We start from the raw sequence: 25,798 nt of genomic DNA on the forward strand, positions 1-25,798 counted from the left end.
TTGACTCAGAAGAGTTTGACTTTAATAAAAGGAGCGTTTTGACGGCAGCAGGCGTGAGGAAAACATTGTGCCGTTACATCTCTCACTCCCTGAAGTCTGTCTCTCTCTCTCTCCTCTCTCTCTCTCTCTCTCTTTGCAACTCAGACAGAACTTGTCACTACTTTCAACATTGTGACTCGCGCTTTGTTCCTCTCCTCTCCTCTTCGCTCTCTCCTCTCACTTTGAGACTTTCTGGGTGGTGTATTTGCAGGAATACAGAGCCACTTCAGTAATTAAAATTTTAATAGAGGCATAATGATGAATGGCAGGCGGCGAGACATTCTGGCTGAAGAGACGGAGATGAACAGCCCTGCAGGGGTTTGAACCCAGCTGAATTGAGCTGCTGCTGTGTGTTACTGCGTCTGGATCTGTCTGTGTTTTCACATTGTGACCTCTTCTAACTCACTTTTCCCGCAGTTCACATTGTGCACGCTAAATTTGCTTTAGGAAGTAAATTACCACATGCTGTCACTGCCAGTATAAAAGCATTTAGAGAGACATCAGTGTAAGCAGCAGTATTACACTGCACTGAAGCTGCTAGGCGAACACAGCAAGCAAGTAATGGAAGCTTATGCTTCATCAATTAGTGTCATGCCAACTGTATGCCAAGTTAAATACTTTTAGGCCTGGACTGAACAGCATTTTACCGGCTTTGAATGCTTGTTGATATAAATGAGTGCTTATTCTCAAAACCAGCGTTAAAAACAGTTCTATTTAAAACATTTTGATGAAACAGATACTCTTCCGTTTTTTATAATGTGTTTCTGTCCACACTGACTGCAAAATGCACATCTTACAACCAAATGTTTTCTAATGGTGAAAGGTCTGGACTGCAGGCAGGCCAGTTCAGCACCTGGACTCTTCTGCGAAGCCACGCTGTTGTGATGGATGCAGTATGTGGTTTAGCATTGTCTTGCTGAAATATGCAAGGCCTTCCCTGAAAGAGACGTTGTCTGGATGGGAGCATGTATTGTTCTAACCTCTATATACTGTTCAGCATTGATAGTGCCTTTCCAGATGTGTAAGCTGCCCATGCCAAAGGCACTAATACAACCATCAGAGATGCAGGCTTTTGAACTGTGCGCTGGTAACAAACTGGATGGTCCCTCTCCTCTTGAGTCCGCAGTACGCAGCGTCTGTACTTTTCAAAAAGAATTTCAAATTTTGATTCATCTGACCACAGAAGAGTTTTCCGTTTCGCCTCAGGCCATTTTAAATGAGCTTTGGCCCAGAGAAGATGGCAGCGCTTGTGGGTGGTGTTGATATATGGCTTCTTCTTTGCATGATACAGCTTTAACTTGCATTTGTGGATGGCACAGCAAACTGTGTTCACAGACAGTGATTTCTGAAAGTGTTCCTGAACCCATGCAGTGATTTCCAGTACAGAATCATGCTTGTTTTTAATGCAGTGTCGCCTGAGGACCCAAAGATCACGAGCATCCAATATTGACCGTCGGCCTTGTCCCTTGTGTACAGGAATTTTCTCCAGATTCTCTGAATCTTTTGATGATATTATGTACTGTAGATGGTAGGATATTCAAAGTCTTCACAATTTTACGTTGAGGAACGTTTTTCTGAAATTGTTCCACAAATTTTAGACGCAGTTTTTTGCAGATTGGTGAACCTCTGCCCATCTTTGCTTCTGAGAGACTCTCCCTCTCTAAAATGCTCTTTTTATAACAAGTCATGTGAATTAGTTGCAAATTGCTTCTCCAGCTGTTTTTTTTATTAGTACCACTTACGTTTCCAGCGTTTGTTGCCCCGTCCCAACTTTTTGACATGCGTTGCTGTCATCAAGTTCTAAATGAGTTAATATTTTTTATGAAATGGAAAAATGTCTCACTGTTAATATCTGATGTGTGTTCTATGTTCTATTGTAAAAAAAAAATGGTTTTGCAAATCATTGCATTCTGTTTTTTTATTTACATTTATTTACATTTTACACAGTGTCCCAACTTTTTTGGAATTGGGATTGTATTTTAATTAGTTTAGCAACAGGATTTTCATCATGTCTCCTCCATCTTTCATTCCATTGTATGTCTTTTCATCTATTAGTCAGTGCTCAGCAGATACATTTCTACTCACGTTATTGAGTATGGATAACAAAAACGCATTCCATGTACACTTGTGGCAAATGTAGTTTAAGATTCCTCTCTGACCACCTCTGACTGTGGTGTGAGTGATCCAGTCGTAATCTGCTCACAGCGTCCTGGGGTGTTTATAGCTGGCTTTTCATGCAGTCAAGTGAAATCTGAATGTGATCCGATCACCTAAAATGCATGGTAATGCAAACCCAAAGAGCGGTGCTGCTGAGTGATGAAGCGCATAAAAATCACCTGTCCTCGGATCGGAATGGGTTTCCAATACTGAGCACTTGCACACAAGCTTAAGATCACTATGCACCGTTCCAAGTGCTGGCTGGAAAGATGTAAAGCACACTCTCACTGAACGAATCTGGGTTTGACGGATTCCCAGAGAACGCTACCTACCAGAATGCATAGTGCCAACAGTGAAGTTTGGTGGAGGAGAGAAAATGATTTGGGGCTGTTTAGGGTTGTGGTCGGCCCCTTAGTTTCAGTGACGGGTAATGTTAATGCTACAACACACAAAGACAATTTAGACAACAGTTACTACAATTTTTAACTGCCTGCATTTTGGCTTCTCAGTGCTTAGGCTGTAGATTTAGAATATGAATGTATAAACTATACCCTAAGCATGCTCTAGTGCTTTGCTGATATAGGTTCTTATTCTCTATAGTGTCAGAAACTCAAAACCCATCCAGTAAATAAATGGATGAATGATAGCCAGTGTCTGTGCGAATAAGAAACATAAAAAACCCAAGCCCACAGCATGTGATCCCTACAACATATTCACCTTAATCCATCTTCACCAAAGCATCCATACGGCCTTGTAGCCCACGCTGCATCTAAAAAAAAAAACTCGATTAGTCACTGTTGGCTGCACTCTGCAATGCACCTGACTCACTCTTACTCTCATTAACCCGCCTGGTCCCTATCAGCAGGCAATTTCACATCATCAGATGCTCTCCTATTATTGCTCAAGAAGTAGAACGATTAATTTTGACCTCCTGAAGCTCATCATAACCTCTCCTTTGACTACTCCGTTTCTCCCCCAGCTCTCTCTATGAAGAAGTGCTCACAAAAAGAAGCACATTGAGACATCAGTTAAGATTAAGAGGCTTTTGTGATTACGCTGAGGCTTCCATGGCTTCCGTTTCTTAATGGGAGGACATCTCTCTTATACCGTGCAATTATTCATTTAAGCTTGTGTCCTAATCGAATAGACGTTTGATTAAATTAAATGTAACTCATTTTTTTCATCAGTGATTGAAACTTTTTTTCCCCACCCTCCCTGTGATATCTGCCCAGTCTCTTCATTTGTTACTTTGCGTATCAAGTTGACTTTGTAATGTGAAATTCGATATTGTATTGTAATGCAAAATGGTGAAAATGTAGTGAAAATGTCCTTCTGTGGCTGCCGTTCTCAGGAGTACCATGCTCAGCTGGAGGAGATGCAGGTGACCATCAGGCAGCTGGAGGAGGATCTGTCGGCTGCCCGTCGCCGTAGTGATCTGTACGAGTCCGAACTCCGAGACTCGCGCCAGACCAGCGAGGAGCTCAAGAGGAAAGCTGCGGACTACCAGCAGAGGATCCAGAAGGTTTGTGTGAGAAATAGTAAATGAATGAGTGAGTGAGTGAGTGAGTAAGTAGATGACAGTGAGTGAGTAGACTAATAGATGAGTGTGTAAATCAATGAATAAGAGTGAATGAATCAGAAAGATAGGGAGCAATTAAATGAGTGAGTGAATAAATGAATGCATATGTGAATAAGTACAAGAATAACTGAGTAAATAAATGAGTGAGTAAATGAATAAATGATATGTGTACATGAATGAGTAAGTAAATATATGAATGAATGAGTCAGTTAACAAGTGTAAATGAATGTATGTAAATCAAGGAGTAAACTAATGAGAACAAGAGTAAGTGGAATAAATGAGTGAATTAGTAAGTGAATAAGGTCAAGTGTGAGTAAATAAATACATCATATATAGTGAAGAATCTAAACCTCTTCAGAAACCAGGGAGCAGCCGCATGTCTGGAAAGAAGTTCATTTCTTACGTGCAGGTACCAGACATTTAGCCAGCCTGTAAAACAGTGGACAGACACAGTTTTATAGGCTGGACTGATGCCAAGATTAGGCCCAGTCTATACATGACAAGTGACAGGTGTGATGGACGAGACCATGTAGGGATTAACAAAAATAGGCAGAACAGAATGTTCTAAATACCATCACAGCACATGCACAGATGATACTGTATACAATAATAGATAACACAGCACTAAACACATTACACAGCAATACTTTCCTTCAGAAGTGAGTGAGGAGATGAATGAGTGAATCAGTGAGTTAATGACAGAGACGGAGTACGCGGGCTGTGATTGCATAAGTGCGTGAGTAAGCAAGTGAATGTTAGTGAGTGAGGGAATGAATACATGAGCGAATCAGTGAGTAAATGAATGAGAGAGGGAGTCAGAGTTGGTTTCAGTGGTGGTGATAGGTAACATCTGAAGAGTTTAGTGCCTCTAAAGGGTCCCTCACAGAAAGCTATTACATGAAATGGTTGCAAATATACTATCCAATTCCTGAGGCATTGTTTTGCGATAGATTTGCAATAAGTTTTTGGCCTAATACCTAAAATCTATCAATGGTGGAGAGGTACATGCAGGGCGTTGTAAGGCAAAACAGATGCCAAAGAAAACATATGTTTTCAGATTCACCCGTATTTTACTATCGTCACCATTGCATATAAAACTCAGAAGAATGAATAGGTTCACTGATAGCTTTGGATAGTATGTGAAATGGGGTTATTTGCGTTGTAGAAATTGTGACCCCTGGTTACTATCAGCTGCAAATTTCACATCAAACCACAACAATTACATCAATCTCAACAATTGAATTATGCAGAATTATTGATAAATCCTTCACACATCCTCTTCTGTGAACTTGAATATAGTTTTTTTCTCTCAAAATTTCCATTGATGTGCTGAATTTAACATATTGGGGAAAAATGATGTGCCATAACTTTTGCACACGCCACATTTCATTTTTAATTTTTTACTTCAGTATGTTAATTCAGCAAAAACGAAAACAGTAATGGTGCATGAAAATGTGCAGAAGTTTGTTCTCTGTAGAGAATGTAAACTTGTTTTCACTTAGTAAATCAACAAAACCTGTAATTTGACCCGGGGTTCCCAAAGTTTTGCATACAGCTGTAGATCACCAAATGTCCATGTTAAATCTAGAAAGCTGCTAACATGTAAACATTCACTACTGTTAGCTTGATGTATAATTTATGACAAATCCCTATTATCAGGCTAACTAACTTAGTGTGCTCTTAGCGAAGCTAAGCTAATTCAAAGCAAATCACAAGGTGTTTACATTGAACAATGCTGTGTAAGCACATGCTAGGATCTATATCGTCATTGTGATATCCAACATTACATTTTATGTCATTATATTTTATGTCATACAGCCCTTGTTCACACTAACATATTTAACATTAAACTAAATAAAAGATTTAGACAAAACTCATGTGAGTGAAAGGTTACAGCTGGTTGGGTATATTGTGTGATGTACAATAACAGTCCACCAAACTTTCTGAATCGTGCTGTTCTCTGTTTTGTCTGGGCTTGTTTATTTCATTGAGCTCTCGTTTCATCTGTCTTGTGATATTAGAGCAGTAAGCCAGGAGACTGATGGTTTTGCACAGTGTAAAACAAGGTCAAATCCCTGCAACAGCCTCGAGTGGCTGAGTGCTTTTATAGTACATTAATACATAATGTAATTTATGCGTGAAATCAAATGTGTGTATTGAGCATTTGATTACTTCAAACATGCCTCACCCTCATTTTAAAACTAACACTTTCCATTCTATACTTACCGAATCCAAGCTTATGAAGAGATGATAAAACACTTGCATGTGTCAAAGCAGCATCAGAAACTAGTGTTTTCCACGTACCAAAGACATTATACGGTTCATTCGGTCATAGACAGTTTGTTCCATTTAGACATTGTTGGTCTGCATTGCATAATGTGCACTGAGACTGACCTGCTCAGGGGGTCTGCTTACTTGGTGCGCACCAGATTTAGGATGGCAGTGTTCGCATGTGGTCTAATGAACCACACTTGTGCCAACAGAGCAATCGCACAAGGGTTCATTTTAATCAAACTAAACCTGCCAACTCGTGAACACACAAATGTGAAATGTATGGTCTCTGTTCTGTGCTCTGCAGCATAATTAAGCTTTTCACCATAGCAGAAGAACAACACCCCCCTACTCCACCCCTCCCACATCAATGACGGCAGTGTTCATTAATATGGAAAATCACCACCCATAAAATGATCTGTTCTTCACAGAGGAATAAATGACAAGATAAAACATATTTAGTATTTGTTTTATATTCTTCATAGTTGTCTTTCTGCACAGGGAAATCTATGAAATTGTGTTTGTGTGTCATCAGGCAAAAGAGCAGGGAAAGACTGAGGCGGAGGAGCTGCTCACTAAGCTAGAGAAGGTAAGAGCTTCTGCTGGCCTACACACACTGTCTGTGTTTCTCCCCTAAAACTATAAAAGCATTCATATTTGAGCATCCCTGAGTCTGGAGCATCCTCACAGTCTAACTCGGTCAAAATCTCAAATGCCATCACTCAGCTTCAAGTCTCATAAATACTCATTTACAGACTTATAGGATAGATCTAGCCATTTCCCACAAAGCAAACATACCAGGCTATGTGTGTGTGTTGCGACTGTGTCCATGTGAGTGAGAGAGAGAATGAGTGCGTGTAGGCGTCAATCACCCTAGATTGCTCACTCATCACTTGCTACTCTCGCACTCTTGGCTTTTTTCCCCCCATACAGTGAGATCACTTACAGTTCAAGTTGGTGTTTCATGTTAATGACCACACTCTTTGTGAAGCTGCTACTCTAATGTGATGATAGTCAGTCATTACCACTCAATCCGTAGTGGAGGGGGTTTGTCACAAGTACTTTTCATTGATAGAAAACTTACACAGATGATAGCACTGACATTTATTGTTTAAAAAGACAGCTTTGACACCACTATGGTGTCACTGATGGGCTTTTCCCTAAGATTACTACAAGTTAACTTAATAATAACTGGGAGTTTAACCCCCTCAAACTGCAAGGGCCTATACTCTCAAAAAAATGAACCAACTGGTTTGTTTGATTTACGAGTAACTGGTTCACGAACAGAGGACAAAAATGAATTAAAGTACATTTCAGTGAATGAAAACTATTTATTTTGATCCAAAGAGAATTCTGTTCAAATGAAACCCAAAAAAATGGCCTGAAATGTTTGTTTTGCTCCACCAACAGTTAAACTTTATATTGAGGTAAGCAAGTTTGTGTATACTGGCTCTACTCTGTTTCATTGAATGGAAATGTTTGGCACAGATAAATTACGTCCATACAGCAGTTTCTTAGCTGGTGTGCATGTGGGCTCATGCTTCTGTTTTGCTCACATAACCTCACAACTTACATATTAGTTTTATGTTAGTTAGTGAATAATTCATAGTAAGTACTGGCTGGGGTTTAACCTTACACATATTTTCAGGCAATTTGTGATACTGAGGTCAAGATTCAATAGGTGAAAAAATAGGCCCCAAAAACACAATAGCATTTATAACTTGTAAGCAAAAAAAAATTTATTCTGATGCGATGCACCAAGATGCCTATTTTGATCATTGTTGATGGTTTTCACACAAGACCCATAGCGTGGCAAAAAGTAATATGCTAAAAAGAAATTGAAGGATGTTTTGGCAATGCAGATGTAATTTTTTTTTATTATTTTGGTTATGATTTTTCAATACAGAATTACAGGGCTGTACATACGCTTTTTGAGCAGGTAGCACTGGTATTAGAAATGTTGCAAGGGTTGTAGCACAAATAGCAATATTGTAGTACTGAGAAAAATGCCTATAACAATACTCCTAAAAAGTATTAGTCCCAAGAAGTTGAGCAGTTTGTCATTTTAACAGTAAAACCAACAGAGACAACATGTACAAGGTATAAATTGTAGTATGTAAAATCCAGTTTGTATAATATGTATGTATAATATGTATAATCCAGTTTGCCAACAACATTGGGTTTTGTGTGTTTCTGAGAGTAAGAAAACCCACACCAGCAGGAGCTTACCAATGTATATTAACAGTCAAAAAGGGAAATAATTTATTGTCTAAAGAAACGATTCAGTGTTGTTTAATATGTTTTAAATTGTGGTTAGTTATTTTGAAAATGGATATGGGCTAAGGATAGTTAGTAGAAGCAACAAATAAAAACATGTCTTTGTGCTAGTGGTCGGCAATATAACAATATCATTGTCGTGATAATATGCTTTTCTGAGCATACTGTGAATACCATCTGTACTCAAAGAAAACAGATCAACTACAGGCGCAAGCCATTTTGTTCTGTAGTGTTGGGATGGACCACAACTACCATAAGCACTAAAACTGCGCCTGAGGTGATAGCTTGAGCAGTTGGGAAATGTTGTTTCATGCTGCACACATGAAGAAGTGGGAATTGTTCACAAATTTCATAACTTCCATGAGCACTAGGACTAGATAAAATATTTGGATGGAGAAACTACATAGGCACATGCAAAAGTCTTTTGAACGATTGTGACTGTGATATTTTTGTGTTTCTGCAGAAATCCTCCTAGCAAGCAAGAAAGTACTGTAGCTCTGTACAGTCCTGCTATATAGAACCCCCATAGTTACTAAATAATAAGATTAAAGGTTAATTGTTGTATAAAAAGCTTGTGGTTTAGTTATTTAAACCAACAACTGTCTACCACAGATCTTCTACCATCACCCTGTTCTCTAAGAGGATCTCCTGATTTCAGCATCTGTGCATGCTTCAGCGTTTTTATTTGTTCTCTCCCTCGTGTTGTAAATAACAACAGCCTGGAGTGTTGTAAACAACAACAGTCTGCAGTGCCCTTCAGTGCAGGTTTCAGAGTGTGTGTCTGCATGAGATGATGCTCTAATGTCCTTGGCTGATGTTCTGAGGCCTTGTGTTTTTCAGACTAACGCAGAGCAGCAGCTGAAGATCCAGGAGCTGCAGGATAAGCTGTCTAAGGTAGTGTCCTTCAGTCAGTTAAAGTGAATGGATATGATCTGGTCTCATAAATATAAAGCACAAATAAGGCATTCTATTCTTTCGTAATGAGAATGAGAGAGTGAAGTGTATGGGTGCTAAGCTCTGAAAGGTATGTACATTTTGTAACTAATATTAATTTTAAAGAAGTAAAAGCTGTGACGACCAATAATATTGATCAATATCACTTTATATGGTCAAGCATTAAACAGACTCCAAAAGTTTTAATTAATTAGAGCTTTACTGACCATCAGTTATGATTGTGAATTGTCAAATATTACTATATTTTTTCTCAGTGATCAAATTTCTTGAGCTTGAATAAACAACAGAAGCTCTGTCTTAAACAATATAAATATAAATCAAGCCATTTAAAAAGTAATTGTATAGCTTTACGTTAAGACACATAATTAACAGTAAAACATGTTTGTTGTTTAATATAGCATCCCTTTCGTGAGTGTGGTCCTCTTACAGGATGAAAAGATGCTTTGTTAGGGGAATATCTACTGATGCAGATAAATCTGTGAAACCTTAATATCAGTCTATTGATAAATAATTTTTGCCGTTGCGTGCGTGTCTTACAGTTCTGCTTTAATTGTCAGACTTCAAAAAATGTTATCTTGGCAAATGAAATTATCTTTAATATTTTTTTATGCATTAACTGTTTCTAATATTAGATATAAGTCTAATACTTATCATTTCAAGATTATATAAGATTATTATATGCTTATTTATGTTATTTCTAGACTTTTAAAAATTAGTTTTAAGTGATTTTAGTAATTATCTCCCTATTTTGGCAGATAATTTATGAAGTTATACTTGAAATAAGCCAAATTATGTACCAATATGATGAGATAATGTGACTTACTAAATTAAACTAAGTTAATTTAGCTTAATTTAGTAATAAGCTTATAATAATCTCAAAATGACACCTATCAGTTATAGTGACAAGATCTAAGATTTCAATAAGATTTCAAAAGGTACATTCTTTTTTCATCTCCACCAGCTGATCCAGCGTTTTCTGCTAATATCAGTCCAATACCTATACCCATCGATATGAACACTGACCATATAGTGGTCATACTAGTTTGCTTCTCAATGTTCTTTGCTATGAAAACCGCTGTATGGCTTGGATGCATGCCAGTTGATGACCTTTATACCCCCACAGGCTGTGAAGGCCAGCACAGAGGCTACCGAGCTGCTACAGAACATCCGTCAGGCCAAAGAGCGACTGGAGCGTGAGCTGGAGCGGCTGCGCTGCAAATCTGACCCCAGCGACACCTTACGCAGACGTCTGCGCGAGACTGAGGCACTGTTCACATACCACACACCATATTATATGTACAGTATTGTGCAAAAAGTAATATCCAGTCAAAACTGACGTTAAGTAAAAGTTATTGAGTTTTCTGGAGATATTTCTGAGAACTGTAGATAGAAGATAATCTACTTGAATAAGGAAGGGGAGAGTCAGGGGAGAGAAAGGGAGGAAAATAAGTGAAAAACAGGAGTTTCCAAACCAGTTCAACAAAATTACCTAGACGCAGTGGGACACTTAACAACCATGCAAGACCTGGTAGACCACCAGGACAGTCACCATCAGATAAATGGTAATTTAAGCTGTCTTCTTTTGGAAAGAATGGAGTCTGTAATTAATACAAAGGGTGGGCACACTAAATACTAAAAATGGCATTATGGTTAGTTCTTGAGGATGTCATTTTCCTTAACTATATTTTCTGCTTTTTCTGATGCTGAAAAATGAACACCTTGTACTCAATCTTTGACTGGAAACTAAAAAAATTACGTATGGTATCTGACTTTGGCACAGTGCTGTATGTGCACTGTGTCATCGGTTTATCAGGAACACCTACCTTAAGTCTACCCTCGTTGGCCATTTTTCCGGGAACACCAACCATATACAGTAGTTGCACTTTGTAAGTTTATAATTATAACCTGTTTCTACACAATTTATTAGCCACCTTTTATTTCATCCATCAGTGTATAGGGACCACCATAGGACCGCCACTGACCAGGTATTATTACTTTGATAGTGGAGCATTGTCATTACAGCAGTGATACCATTGTTGTAGTGGCATGGTAGTATGTATATTTCTGTTACAGGTGTATCAGAAACAGCAGCATTGCTGAGGGGTTTTCCACTACTTTAGAGTCACTTCTGAGTTTCAAACAGTCTGCTTACCAAAAATATCAAGCCAACAGTGGTGCTGTGGTCAGAAACTGACCACTAATGAAGAGCATGTGCAGGGTTGTTGAGCATGATTTCCCTGCTCAAACACACCTAATTAATTACCATGTTTAGGAGGTGTTTTTGAGCTGGAAATCAAATAACTGTGCGGGACTTCAGCCCCCCAGGACCACTGTTGCCAGCCCCAGGGCTAGAGAGTGACTAACACATGTTGTGCATGGAAAAAGGATGAGATGTAGTCTCTAGCTGCACCTACAAGGTGTATCTAGTATGTAGTTTCTTGTAAAGTGATCAGTGACTGTGCACAGTGTTTAAAAAATCCAGCAATGCCACAAACTGTAGTGTTGGTTTCACTGATGTGCTCAGAATGGTCCACCTGTGGTGTCCCTTTCAATGGATTGGATATGGTAGGGCTGGTAAAATGTGCTGCAGTTGATAGGCTAAAATCAGTAATTATTTATCTACAAAGTGCACCTATACAAAATGCGTTTCTGATAAAAAAGGCCAAATTGTGTAGAAATAAGCTCAGTGTCTGTATATATTGTATATGCACATCTACAGGGAGCAAACCTAAATATGGCATTTTCTGCCAATTTTACTGCTTAATTTCTATTTATTTGTTGAGTTTAACATATTAGGCAAAACATAATGCATAAAATATGAAATGTGCCACTACTTTTGTACAGGCTGCATTTAATATTTTTTTTCCATCCAGCAAACAACTGTAACTGTGAATTAGTAAGTGTAAATGTAAATGTGCAGAAGGTTGTTTTATGTAGTAGATGTGTTAACTTATTTTCAATTAAATCAACAAAATGTGGATTTTTACCACAGGCACACAAACTTCTCTTTTTTTAAAATATGCTTGTTTATACACCCTGCAGGTTTTTAGTAATATTAGATTGTTTTGTTTGCAAACAAAATGATTAAAATCATGAAACCGCCAATAGGAAAACTAATTTTATTTGGGATGTTTTTTTCTGTGGTATCTAGTTGTACACAGCCAAGATAGTTCTCCCATTGGTTAGGACTTGAACTTGCCTTACACCTGAAATTAACCTATAACATAATTAAGATGTTAGGACCAATTAGGACCAACCTCATTTTGATTTACAGTGGTCTGTGGGCTTTCTGGAAGTCCTAAATACAACACTGACTGCAATTATGAGCTGTTTCACTTGTTAGAAATGAAACAGCAGCTCTATGTCAGAGCTCTTCACTAAAAGAGTCGCTCTGAATCTGATGCTTATTACTGTTACATGTGTCAAATAAAATATAATATGTCCTTTACAAGCTTTAAATGTTTGTGTTTAATCTAGAGATGTGCACAGGGGTACATGAGTACTCTGTTAGTCTTTCTAGGTGCCAGTATTCAAATCACTGTATCACAATGTAATCACTGTTCAAGTCTGTTATGTTTCATTACAGGAAGACAGAGAAAATATGCCAGCTTTTATGTTTTAAGAGGACTGTAACATGTGGGGAGTTTGTTTATATTTGTTAGTATGTATGTATATATATTATACTTTGCAACGGCACGCCATGAGTCCTTAACATGAGCGTCTTTCGAAGGACACGTTGTTAAGGACATAACTGAGAAGACAAAGATAGCGCAGCTTTATCTCTACCTACTCTAGCTGATGTTAGCTAGAATCTAGCATACAGTAGCATTTTCCTAGAAGTGGATTTTTCTCGTTTTTTTTTCTTCAATTTATGTTGTGAAATAAAGGCTTAGCTCAGATGATCACGGTACGCCACTAATACACAGCTTAGACCACACAGATACTAATTACTCAGTACTGCATGTGTGCATGGTATTATAAAACTATGTTTAATGCATTTCTGCTGTTTATGCAGATGGAATATAAAATTAATCTGTGTATTTGTGTGTGTGTGTGTGTGTGTGTGTGTGTTTGTGTGTGTATGTGTGTGTGTGTGTGTAGGAGGGTAGAAAGACTTTGGAGAACCAGGTGAAAAGGCTGGAGATGGTGGAGCGCAGAGAAAACAAACTGAAAGATGACATTCAGACCAAATCCCAGCAGATCCAGCAGATGGCCGAGAAGATCCTGGTAAACCCCCATCTCTCTCTCTTTCTTTCTTTCTTTCTTTCTTTCTTTCTTTCTCTCTCTCTCTCTCTCTCTCTCTCTCTCTCTTGCTGTCTCACTCTTTCGCTCTCTCTTGCACTCTCTCTCTTGCTCTCTTTCTATTGTCCATCTCTCTTTCTTTTTGTGTTTTTCTGCCTCTCGTTTCCAGTTTCTCACTTTATACCCCCACCCTCATCCCCTTTCTTTCTCTCTTTCCATCCTCTTAGACCCCCCTTTTCTAAGTCTAAGTCATTTCCTCTTTTTTTATCACCCCCCACCATAATCTCTCTCTCTCTCTCTCTCTCTCTCTCTCTCTCTCTCTCTCTCTCTCTCGCTCTCTCTCGCGCTCTCTCTCTCTCTCTCTCTCTCGCTCTCTCTCTCTCTCGCGCTCTCTCTCTCTCTCTCTCTTAATCTCTTAACTACCCCACTCCATCTTTCTTCACAGATTACCTCTTTGGAAAAGAACGCACACATTCACTCCCACTCTGAGGCACTCATCCCTCTCTAACGGGATGTCCCGTCTGCTGCCGTCCACATACTCTCACGTTCCTCTCACAGGGGACCAAGCATACTCTTGTTCCAGCATGAACGGCCTCCGATACCATTTGGCGACCGATGCACATCTTTTTAAAGCACGTTTTTAAGTTTTCCTCTCTTTTTCCAGTCACTTTTCTCATCTTTCCAAGTGCTTTTTTCTAAGCTCTTTTCCTAATTTTTTCGTGCCTTTCTTTATGGGAGTCAAGCTCTAATGGATGTTGCCCTACTTGCGTCTTTAGAAGTGATTTTCTAACCATGAGGTGTGTGTGTGTGTGTGTGTGTGTGTGTGTGTGTGTGTGTAGGAGCTGGAAGAGAACCTGAGGGAGACCCAGGCCACAGCCCAGAGGATGGAGGCCCATCTAGTTCAGAAGGAAAGACTGTATGAGGACAAGATCAAGGTAGTGTGGAGCAATTTCAGCACTGCAGCATTTGTAATTTATTCTCCATAAAACAATCTGACTGAACACTACAAGTTAATGCATGTACTGAAGCATTTGTGTAAGTGCTCAGTAATACAGTGCCAAAATTTGACCCTGGTCAAATTCCACATTTCTCACGTAAATTCCAAGTTTTCTAAGTAAAAATAAGGTATGATTTTACATATCTTATTATTTTAAAATCATATGATTTACATTAGATATGAATATACATAAATATTGATAGGGATATTTTACCTTGCTTCCAAAGTTTGGTCTTAGAAGTTGGTTGAATTTTATCATTTTAATCCCAATTACAGTTTTTTTTCGCATATTTTCCTTTGACTTTTCCCTTCCTTTTTCAAGTGGATTGTATTATATCTAATCCCCTCAGTATTATCTTCTGAAAAATGAATTACTTGTATTTAATGGCTGACTAATGTATAGTACTATGTAGGTATTGACCAGCCGAGATAATGGCAGAAAAAGAACACTAGTGTAACCATGGAAAGACTAAAGGAATTGATGCAAAGTTTTAATAGTATAATCATCACTGCATGTAACTGTATTTTCCAAAGTATATCATGTTGTTCCGTTCAATAGTGTAAACATACAGAAAATACAGTCATATGCAGTTTGAGGACCCAAATGACATGTTTTGTTGATTTTCTAAGTGAAAATACATCCTCTAAAAAGAACACACTTTTTATGAACGCACATTTTAATGCACAATTACTGTTTATTTGTTGTATTTAACATGTTGGGAGACAGATTTTATATTGATTATCTTCAAACTGGTGAAACTGAATTAGAACAGTATTTCTCTTAGAACAGTATTTTCTTTTGTATGTTTTATTGCTAGACAGCAACATTTCTCATCTAATACTATATTAGCAAGTTAAGAGATTTGTGTATGTGTTTGTGTTTAGGTGCTGGAAGCTCAAATGAAAATGGATCAGGCTGATAAAGATGTTCTGGAGGCCAAGCGAGCTCAGCAGGAAGAGGAGGTTCGCGAGAAAGGCAAACTCCTCAGCGAACAGAAAGCTGTAAGAATCTCCTCTCACCTCTTCCTCTCCTCCGCTCAGTCAACAGCCAGCCTGCGTCTTCCACTCTTTCTATATTTACCCTTCCGTCCTTTTCAGATCTGGGTGCCATGCTTTGCTGGCTTGTGATAGAAATAGTTTTTGTTGGAATAACTGTGCCCACTTCTTTTGGGTTCCCATCTGGCTATTGTGTGTATGTGTGTTTGTTTGTTTGCGCCTGCACAGATTCGCCGGCATGTTGGTAGGCTTAGTCCTGTTTGTTTTTGGAGAGCACACAGTCTAGTTTGTGCTGTGGAAACAGATTTGAGCTGGGCTTTAAGGGCTTTCAATTCATTATGCGAATCCAGTTCTAATGAAGCGCTTTATCAAGCTCAGGCTTTAGACTGTGATCTTGTTACCTGCTGAACTCGAGCTAGCTGCACTGACTAAGAAGCCTTTTTGTATTAGGATTGAATAGTATGACAGTGTTTTCGAGTGTGTTTATTGTGATAAATTACTAGGCCGCAATTAAGGGTGGAGAAGATACTTTTTTAAGTATGGTATATCACAGGAAAGATTGATAGCCCAAATACAATGATATAGTATATCAAAAGCAAAAATCCACAAGTTATTAAGACAGCTGGTTCTGTCTATGTCTCTAAGACAAAATGTAATGCACAGCAGTGTAAAGCCACGTGTACACTGTGTGATTTTAGCCCGTTATTAAGCCCGATTTGGTCGGAGCCAACTAAATTTCATGTTCGGGCTGAATTTCAGCTTCATCGGCCGTCGTTTGCCAAACGAGTTCCGATTGAGCAGTAGGATGATCGGATGGATTTCTGACATGTCAGAAATTTTGGTCACTTGTTTCACAGTGTGAGCAGCCGCACGAACCGATTTTTCAAACTTGCACCCAAAACCACACACAATCACAGCCACCGCTTCTCCATGGAGGCAAAAAAGTCCACATTTGCGGCACCAACGTCCATTTATGACGACTTTGCCCCCTTTGACTGAGCTGAATTGGTATAAATAAATAGTATTTTTTTGTCTTCCTAGAGCTGTCTGTAGACCTCCTGTTCTTCAGTTTCAGTGCACAGTGTGACACAAGTTAGCAAAACTGTTGTAGCGGTTTGTCAATGGCTGAAACAGCCCCCTACTTCCTATGTAGTAGTTCTGGCTTTTACATCAAAATTGTGCACATATGGATGAATCTCAGAAGGCTATTTATTCGACGTGATGCACTTTATGGGTGCAGGAGTAACTATTTTAATATGTGGTACACTATGTAGGGAGCAGGGAGCCATTTGAGATACAGCTGGTGTTTTAATTAGGACATCAGAGGCGTCTCGTGCTGTTTTGAATGAAACAGCTTTATTGTAGACAGTGCTGTCTGTAGAGGCTGCGTTTCACGCGCAGTGTGAGCACCCATGTTGTGTGTTTTCATACAATGTGAGCACATAAATCACAGGCTTTGGCCATACAGAGGGGCGATTCAAACGTACAGTGTGAGTTGTCACCAAAGAACAAGACTTCTAAAATTGCACAGTGTATGCCTGGCTTAAGGAAATCACGCTTGGGTGTGCTAACCTATAGAAAAAGACCTGATGGATGGTGGCGGCTTTCGAGAGTTACTCAGGTGCATTGAGCTAGGGCTGTCCCGGTCGTGGCATTTATGCTCCTTTTAACTTGGGCTAGTAATGAGTGATGAATATAAATTTGTGAACTTTTAAGTATTTGGTTATGATCATAGTGTAAGTGTTTTATAATCATAATCATATTATGAGTGTCTGCCCCTCTGTTTAAACAAAATGATGTTTAATACATTTTAGGGCTGTTTACTTTATATATGCACAAAAGCAAAACTACAGGGGAGCAGTCTGGGCAGTGGCACTGGGGCCCACGGTGAATGGGAGCCTGTGGCGACTGGCCCCTAAGTTTTTTAATTGAGCACCTACAGGCTCGGGCTGCCCATCGAGACCTGTCTGTTGGACCGTCCAGGCCAGATGCAGTACACATCAACACAATTAGTGCACAGTGCAGCGACATCCATTAATATGTAAACATACTCCTCCCTGTGCCCTCTGTCCCCTGATCTCATACGTGATTGGTAAACTTAAAGCACATACATAGTATATGTCTAATAAACAGCACCAGCTCAGAGATGTGTAGTAGAACTCACTGGCAAGCTGGCTTAATCAGCTTCAGCATCGCAGTTTGTGTTCACAACTTGCCATAACAGATAAAAAAAAATGGAGAGAAGGTAGGAAAGTGAGCGTGCACTCAAAATAACTAATTGAGCAAGAGAGCAACAGGTCAGTCCTTAGCCTCCTCTACTCACATGACCGCTCTGGCTAACTAGCTGGATACTGCTTTGCCTCTGTCAGGAAATAAGTTAATTCACCACCGATCAAAATGTTCTCCATTATTGATTTTCAGCCTCCAGCTAACAGATTTAATTAACGATTGTACGTTGAGTGTTTGCTTACAAAAATAACCCAAGTTCTGCTTCCTTACGTAGCCAACAAGTGATTGCAAATAGAACCTAACAGAACCATGTTTAGTCATATGTAAATTTGTATTGTATTCTGCTCAGGGAGATTAACTTCATGTGTCCAGATATTTAAAAAATAGTATGGTATAGAGCATTAATTGTATTGGAGTGTTTATATGACTGAGCTGATTATGGTACTGTCGTACTTCATGGATGGGTATTGTGGTAAGGTGGGCTAATTGGTGTCACCTGATACATTCATTTTATTCATTTCTGTTTAACAGTTTGGAATCACTTCTTATTGTAAATAAACAATAATGTTAGAATATGCATACTCCTGCACAAAAGTGTCAGGCATCTGAGAAAATAATCTGTAAAGCCGTTTATCTGGGCAGTAAGTGTATATTAGTTCCAAACACACTAACATTTGGACAAATTTGAATGAACAATACATTGTGATATACTGTGTGTTAGTTTAACCATTTCCAAAGCTCTCCTTGAGGAATTCCAGTATTTTTAGTCCAATACCTATTTCATCTAATCAGTCCTTCATTAAATGCAGTTAAACAAATCTGTGTGATGCCTGGAGTGCAGTGAGAAGTCAGGAACCAAACCTGTGCTGTTCTAACTGTATTCATTTAAGCTATATATATATCATATATATTTTAACCTATATATTTTGATGGGTCGACAATTAATCACTGACTTATGATGGTTGCTTTGGCTGGTGACGCTCAAAAAAATGTATATCCCTAATATTAACAATTAAATTCTAAATTAAAAAAGTTTTTGTTCTGAGATACAAAGTAGACTGAAATGGACTGAATAGTGGGGTAAATTATGGGCTTTAAGCAGCTTTGAAAGGCTGTTTTGAAAGATTACTGAATGTGCAGGTGCTCTGTGATTAAGATCTTTGCGCTCATTTGATCGATTCAGAGGACTCCAAAATAAACACCTGTGAACATTTTGGAGTGGATCCTTCTTTTTCAATTAGGACTGTCCCTTCTAACTGAACTAGTTTAGAGGTCTGCACGTGGCGGGCTCATCCTTGGGTTCTGCATGATCTGCAAAATAATTTGTGAGCGTGATTCTTTTTAAGGCACTGCAGTGATTACAGATAAACAGCTAACAGGTCTTCACTGTGAGTGAAGAAGACACAAAGCTCACAATTGTAATACAGTAGGCATATGTTAAAAAAAACACAATTTCTCATTTTCAACATTTGATATGTTGTACTATTTTCAATTAGTTAAAGGATTTAAATGATCTGCACATAATTGCATCATATTTTTATTTACACTTTTTGCACAGCGTCTCAACTTTTTTGGAAACGAGCCTGTACGAGGCTGTAATACCTGTGCCAGTGTATTTCATACACAGGGATTGACCTCTGCATTTAACCCGTCCGTGAGAGTGAATACAGCTGTAGCTTCGGCACCCGTGGAACATTTGGGTGCTTTGCTCAAGGCCACTTCAGCTATGGACAGGAGGAGTCGGAGATTGAACCTCATACCCTGCGCTTAGTGGACAACACGTTCTACCATTTCATCTATGGCCGCCCTGACTGAGCTGTGGCTCAGTTATGGAGTCGGTCGTGAATGGGCTGTAAAGGAACAACCACGAAAACATTCGGAATGACGAACATAATCAGATGCTTAAAACGCCATCACCCTGCTGAACATGCCCAATTTTAAGAAACTAGAGAAAGCAAAGCAGCTAAAACCAAAGCTAGCGAGAGCACAGAGCCATCCACAAGCCAGCAGCCTCTGCTATCTTTCATGCATGTGAGGTTTTTAGGTGATGTGTAAAATATAGCATCTACTGATAGTTTGCATGTGAGGCGTTTAGCGGACATCTGTAAATTGTAGCTGCAGAAAATAACCTGGGTTATATTCTTCCACTCTAAACTGCATAAATCCCTGCATCAGTCGCACGCCATGTTCCCACCACCACAAGTAAATTCTCAAACTGTGGAAACACTGACATGGCGCTTGAATTCTATGGAATTCGCTGTTTTATTTTGAAATGTGTTTGAGTGAGAGCAGGTCCTATAACGTGGAGCGTTTTTGGAGAAAATGTAGAAAGTTCTTTAATAGTCAGTATTTCATTATCAACTTACAACTTTAATTCTTCTTTAAAGAAAAGTTACAAAAATATTTGTGTGTACTCTTTTTTAATGCCTTTGGTTTTGGAATGGGATGTGTAACAAGCTCACATAGGTGTGATGGTCAGGTGTCCACATACTTTTGTGCCATGTAATGTGTTACTGCAGATGTTGCTACTAGACAATCTCCGAATCATTGTAAGCATCTTTTTAGTTATTGTGAATGTGCTGTTCACTCTTTGCAGTGCGCTTGATACTGAAACTATGTTTTACATTTTGAAAACGTATAGGGGATTTCAAAAAAGTTTCATTTGTATGTGCTTGGACGAGCTTGGCTTTTTACCTCTACAGCTGTATTAGGAAAGAGACAAGATATTTGCAGTTTGAAGGCCGAACATGTATTAGTACAGTGGAAACTATGTATTGTATTATAGCATGTGTGTTTCCAATATATTGACATTGTTTCAATGTGTTGCACACATCAAAAGCTTGCATGAAAATAGTTTGCGTTTCTGACAGGTATAATTAGTGTCTGCATGTATAATAAGCCATGACAGTGTTTTTGTTCAAGAAAATAACAAATGACCACGGTTTTTCCCCCAGTACAGTGGACAGTGGTACATTCCATTACAACTAATGCAAGCTCTTCCTGTTAAATATATGTCTGTCACAAGGATTTATAATTATGTCAGGCTGATATTGAAACTGTTGCTTATTGTAGTTGCATCGTCTTTGAAATGCCACCGTAGAGTATAGCAGTATTAAGACTGCATTGCTTATGTAGAATGGTGCTATTTGTGTCATATTCACTGTGTGTATGTGTACTCTCTGTAGACCATCAATGCCATGGAGAATAAGATGAAGAGTCTGGAACAGCGTATTGCTGAGCTCTCTGAGGCCAACAAACTGGCAGCCAACAGCAGCATCTACACACAGAAAAACATGTAAGTGTCTAAGGACATGCAAGCAAAGCCTAAACATTACTGCAAACACAAACTTTAGTTTCAGCTTAATGGGAAGAGATAGATGGAAAGTGTCCATGTTTAAGATGATTTAAGATGATTTTAGTACATACAGTGGGCTCCAAAAATCCAAGATTACAATTTTTTTTCATTACAAATTATACAGTTTGAATGAAAAGTAGAAATTTAATGTATGTATTTATTTATTTCAAACTTTCTGTTGTTTATTTCCACACCTTAAAAAAACACAGATTTTTACTGTTTTTACTTTCTTTTTCTGGGACTCCACTGTAACTGCACTGTTATGTGCAGTTACAAATGTTTGACAGACATCCAAATCAAAATGTAAAAAGGAGACTTTGTACTCTGCTGGGCCATTATGTGACTTTGTGTGTGTGCTGAGCAGGAAAGCCCAGGAGGAGATGATCTCTGAGCTGCGTCAGCAGAAGTTCTACCTGGAGTCCCAGGCGGGGAAGCTGGAGGCTCAGAACGCCAAACTGGAGGAACATCTGGAGAAGATGAGTCAGCAGGAGCAGAGCAAAAAGAGCCGTCTGATAGAGCTGGAGGCCAGACTCCGAGAGGTGAGAGAGAGACAGAGAGGGGGGAGAGAGAGATAACAAAAAAAAAAAGATAATGGAGCCAAGAAGGAGAGAGGGAGACATAGACGCAGGCAAAGAGAGGTTGAGAGAAACAGGGAGTGAGAGGCATAGGAGCTGAGAAAGAGAGAAAGGGAGACATAGGCGCAGAGAGAGATTCAGGGGCTGAGAATGAGAGAGACATGGTGAGAGAGATATAGAGAGATGTAAGAGCTAAGAGAGAGATGGGGCTTGGAGAGAGAAATACATAGAAGCTGAGAAGGAGAGGGAGAAAGATATAGGGAAAGAGAGATAGAGGGACATGGGGCTGAGAAAAAGAGAGAGATGAGGCTCAGAAAGAAAGAGAGACATAGGCACTGGGAGGAAGAGAGACACAAGAGCTGAAAGACATATAGGTTCAGAAGGAGAGCGAGATGGGATAAATGAAGAGAGAGAGAGAGAACGATAGAGATGTTCTCATAAAGCTGAACTGGATGTGCAGGAAAAGAATGATGTGGCAGAAGAATTATAACCTGTCAGTAACTAAACAAAAAGTTTTTGTTCTGAGTTACAAAGTGGGCTGAAAAAGATTGAATAATGGTGTGAATCACAGGCTTTAAGCGGCTTTGACAGGCTGTTTAGAAAAATTACTGAATGTGCAGGTGCTCTGTGATTAAGGTCTTTGCACTCATTTGATCAATCCAGGGACTCCAAAATAAACACGTGTGAACATTTTGGAGTGGATAAAAACCTAAAATACTAGTCAGTCATAGCATTCCTGGTCAATGAGACCAGGATGAATTCTTTATTTATGTATAACTCAATTTTTGTATATTTTTACAAGCAAATTATAAAAAACTAGTAAAACTTTACATGTTTTTGCAAATAAAAGTTTAGTCCATGCTGCTAGTGGAGGATGTTTACATCGATGAGCCAAAACAATATGACGGATGAAAACATTAGACGGTAAGTGAACAGTCAGTTGTTGTGGTCGATGTGTTGGATGTGGGATAAATGTTCAGGCGTGAAGACTTGAGCGACTTTGATAAGAGCCAAATCGGTAAGGCAAGGTTTGTAAAGTTCTCCCAATCAACAGAGGTGAGTGCCTACTGACAGTGGTCAAAGGAGGGACAAACTGTGAACTGGCAACAGAGTGGGTGCCCAAGGCTCATCAGTGCACAAATGCAATGAAGTCTATCTCATCTGGTCCAAACTGACAGAAGTGTTGCTGTGGCACAAGTCACAGAAATTTTTATTGCGGGAGGAATGTGTCTCAACGGATAGTCCATCGCACTCTGCGTAGCCGCAGATCAGTCGGAGTGCCCTTGCTCTTTCCACCTTTGAAAGTGTCTACAATGCACATGAGCGTTGGAACTGGACCTTGGTGCAGTGAAGATGGTCCAATGAGTACCGTTTTCTTGCATCACATGGAGGGCCACCAAATTCCCCATATTTAAATCCCATCCATGGCTACTTGATTTACACATTGGCATCACACCAAGAGTTCTGTACTCAGTATATATCTGCGTATATTAATTTCATTTAACCGTAGTATCTTTCACCCTGACCATCTACTGAGCGGTCTTAAGTCAATGCAGTATGTCATTAGCTTGGAAATTTATCTTTTATGACAGTGAGCAATGGGCAATAAAATAAAGAGAATCCTTTACAAAATGTGTACTTGAGGTCAGGCAGTAAATATCTTGATTTGAGCCACTGAATAGAAGTAAAAACTTCAAGTGCCTCCATACTTACAGCTGCACTAGGTAGGTTTTTTGTGTTAAAGTAGTAAGAGGTAGTTTTACTGAGTCGGGAGACAAAAATGCGCTAAAATATAGTGTGCAAATATAGTGTGAACTCCTTTTCCACAGGATATGTTGGAATATTTACTAGCATGGCAATTAACATAGTTATTTCTACACTTTGTTTAAGGTAAGTAAAAACACCAGAATTTTACTGATGCTGGACCACACAGTAATAATGAAAATATTATAATAATTACCCCACACCCTGTGTAAACCTAATCCCATCTAAATGGTTCTCAAGAAAATCCTTAGTTGGTGACTGCCTTAGGTTTCAATCAGTGACGTGTGTGTGTGTAGATGGGTCTAGAGCACGAGGAGCAGAAGTTGGAACTGAAGCGGCAGGTGACGGAGCTGACGCTGTCTCTGCAGGAGAGAGAGTCTCAGATTAGCAGCCTGCAGGCTGCACGCCATGCGCTGGAGAACCAACTACAGCAGGCCAAGACTGAACTGGAGGAGACCACCGCAGAGGCTGAGGAGGAGATTACTGCTCTCAGAGTGAGACACTCACACAAATTACAGACTAGAGGATGAGATTACTGTTCTTAGTAAGGCACAAATACACAAACTTTCAGAATCACTTGTTATAGTAATATATATATATATTTTATTCTGTAGCGTTTACACTTGAAATGTTATAAACTATACATCAGAAGATATTTTTGGATGTTTTATTCAGTATTTCAAAATTCTTGACACGAACGAGACGTAGAGTACTACAATCATATTAGAATCATTTTAGAACAATCATATTAGAATCATTTTATACTTATCTTTGTTATTATTTCTATTACTTAAACATCTGTTAGAAGTTTCTGATGTCTGTGTTTAAGTAGAGCTGGCTGTGTAGTATAAAACCCTCTGTCACACAAATTTCTACAGTTGCTCAGAATTACGTGTTAGCTGAGCACAGACACGTTCTTCACATAAGTGAAATTATAAGCAAGAAACCACTCATTCTGCTAGCATGCATTCTAAAAAGTTAGAATTAGCTGCATAGCTAACAGATAAACATTACTCAGCTCTGCATTCAAAACATGTTAGAGCACCAAGTTGGCAGTTAGAGTGTTTGTTTTTATAAGCCCCATGATGGCTCACTGAATGAATTTACTTTCTTTTATATACATTTATTTGCCTCAACACAACGCATTCAAATCACATTTTGTCTGTTGCAGCATAATATGACTTACATCTAATGACAAACCTAATGGAAAATCATTGCAGTCAGCTTAAAGAATTCTGATCATCTCAAATAATTGCAATTAGGTGATTTTGTAATAGAATAACGTGACAGGCCTGCAGTAATTAACGTATTAACTTGCAGAAGTTAATATAATCATATATCTAATGGCTTGTACATCAATGTTTAAAAAAACAAAAATAATTTATTATTCACAGGAATAATGTACTATTTTCTGATATGTACATGTCGCTGTTGCAGGTTTTGCATCAGTTGTTACATAGCCTGCTACTAGATGAACAGTAGATGCTAGTTGAACACTTCTTTCCTCCTTGTCCAGGCACACAGAGATGAGATTCAGCGCAAATTTGATGCCCTAAGGGACAGCTGCTCAGTAAGTAACACACTAACACACTGTCTCAAAGCTTGAATCTTGAATCTTGAGTGAAACGGCCTCAGTGTTTTCATCTGCATGGACCAGCGTTTTTAAAGGAAAAAAATCAAATTAACATATCACTTAACCTCAGATGCAGTCGATTAGCAAAGACATGTTTGATATCTGGCCTGTGCTTCTTTAGTTCACAACAATAGTTGCTAGACTAATGTTGCTCACAAACACTGGACTGCACAAAGACTGTCAATAAACTCATCTCCGTGAATACATACCAAACGACAATTCATTCAATCTGCTCAAAAAGCATCCAGATCGTCATTTGTTTTGCGCAAGCAATTCGATGTGATAACAACACATTATGATCGACTTTAGTGCAGGGGTGTCAAACTCAACCACTGAAGAGGCCATATTAAAAAATCTCAACAAATCTGTGGGCCAGAAAGAAAAAAAATGTTTTTTTTTTTTTCGTTTTTATTTAACGTGCTATAACCCCAACTGGCCATTATTTATTCAGAATATGCAAAAACGTCAACAGTAAAATACAGACACTTGTAGTACACCTTGAAATATTCAAAATTTAAATGTTCCCAGGAACTTAGTCATTTAAACCTACCTATTTGCTTGAACTAGACACCTGGCATCCTTTCTTTGCTGCAAGTTCATTAAGACTTTGGCTCAGTTTCCAAGCTGCTGAGCTAATGTTAAGTGTTTATATGTGGTTGAACTGCAGTGGAAATGCATTTTGGTGATGTGACTCGTAAGGAATTGTGTAGATCTAAGGTGTAACCGCTGT

General features: G+C 38.9%; 1 protein-coding gene across 1 annotated transcript in view; it reads left to right on the plus strand.

Moving 5' to 3' along the window:
* The window catches only part of cita (citron rho-interacting serine/threonine kinase a), a 155,375-nt gene that overhangs the window by 76,845 nt on the left and 52,732 nt on the right, over positions 1-25,798 (plus strand). The window contains exons 14-24 of the mRNA XM_036580388.1: positions 3,548-3,718; positions 6,582-6,635; positions 9,164-9,217; positions 10,401-10,541; positions 13,379-13,504; positions 14,359-14,454; positions 15,402-15,518; positions 20,927-21,036; positions 21,461-21,635; positions 23,732-23,929; positions 24,952-25,005. Of these exons, the coding sequence (XP_036436281.1) occupies positions 3,548-3,718; positions 6,582-6,635; positions 9,164-9,217; positions 10,401-10,541; positions 13,379-13,504; positions 14,359-14,454; positions 15,402-15,518; positions 20,927-21,036; positions 21,461-21,635; positions 23,732-23,929; positions 24,952-25,005 (1,296 nt within the window). The remainder of the gene's footprint in view (positions 1-3,547; positions 3,719-6,581; positions 6,636-9,163; positions 9,218-10,400; positions 10,542-13,378; positions 13,505-14,358; positions 14,455-15,401; positions 15,519-20,926; positions 21,037-21,460; positions 21,636-23,731; positions 23,930-24,951; positions 25,006-25,798) is intronic.

Source organism: Colossoma macropomum, unplaced genomic scaffold (genome assembly GCF_904425465.1).
Source record: "Colossoma macropomum unplaced genomic scaffold, Colossoma_macropomum, whole genome shotgun sequence".
Classification (NCBI taxonomy): Eukaryota; Metazoa; Chordata; class Actinopteri; order Characiformes; family Serrasalmidae; genus Colossoma; species Colossoma macropomum.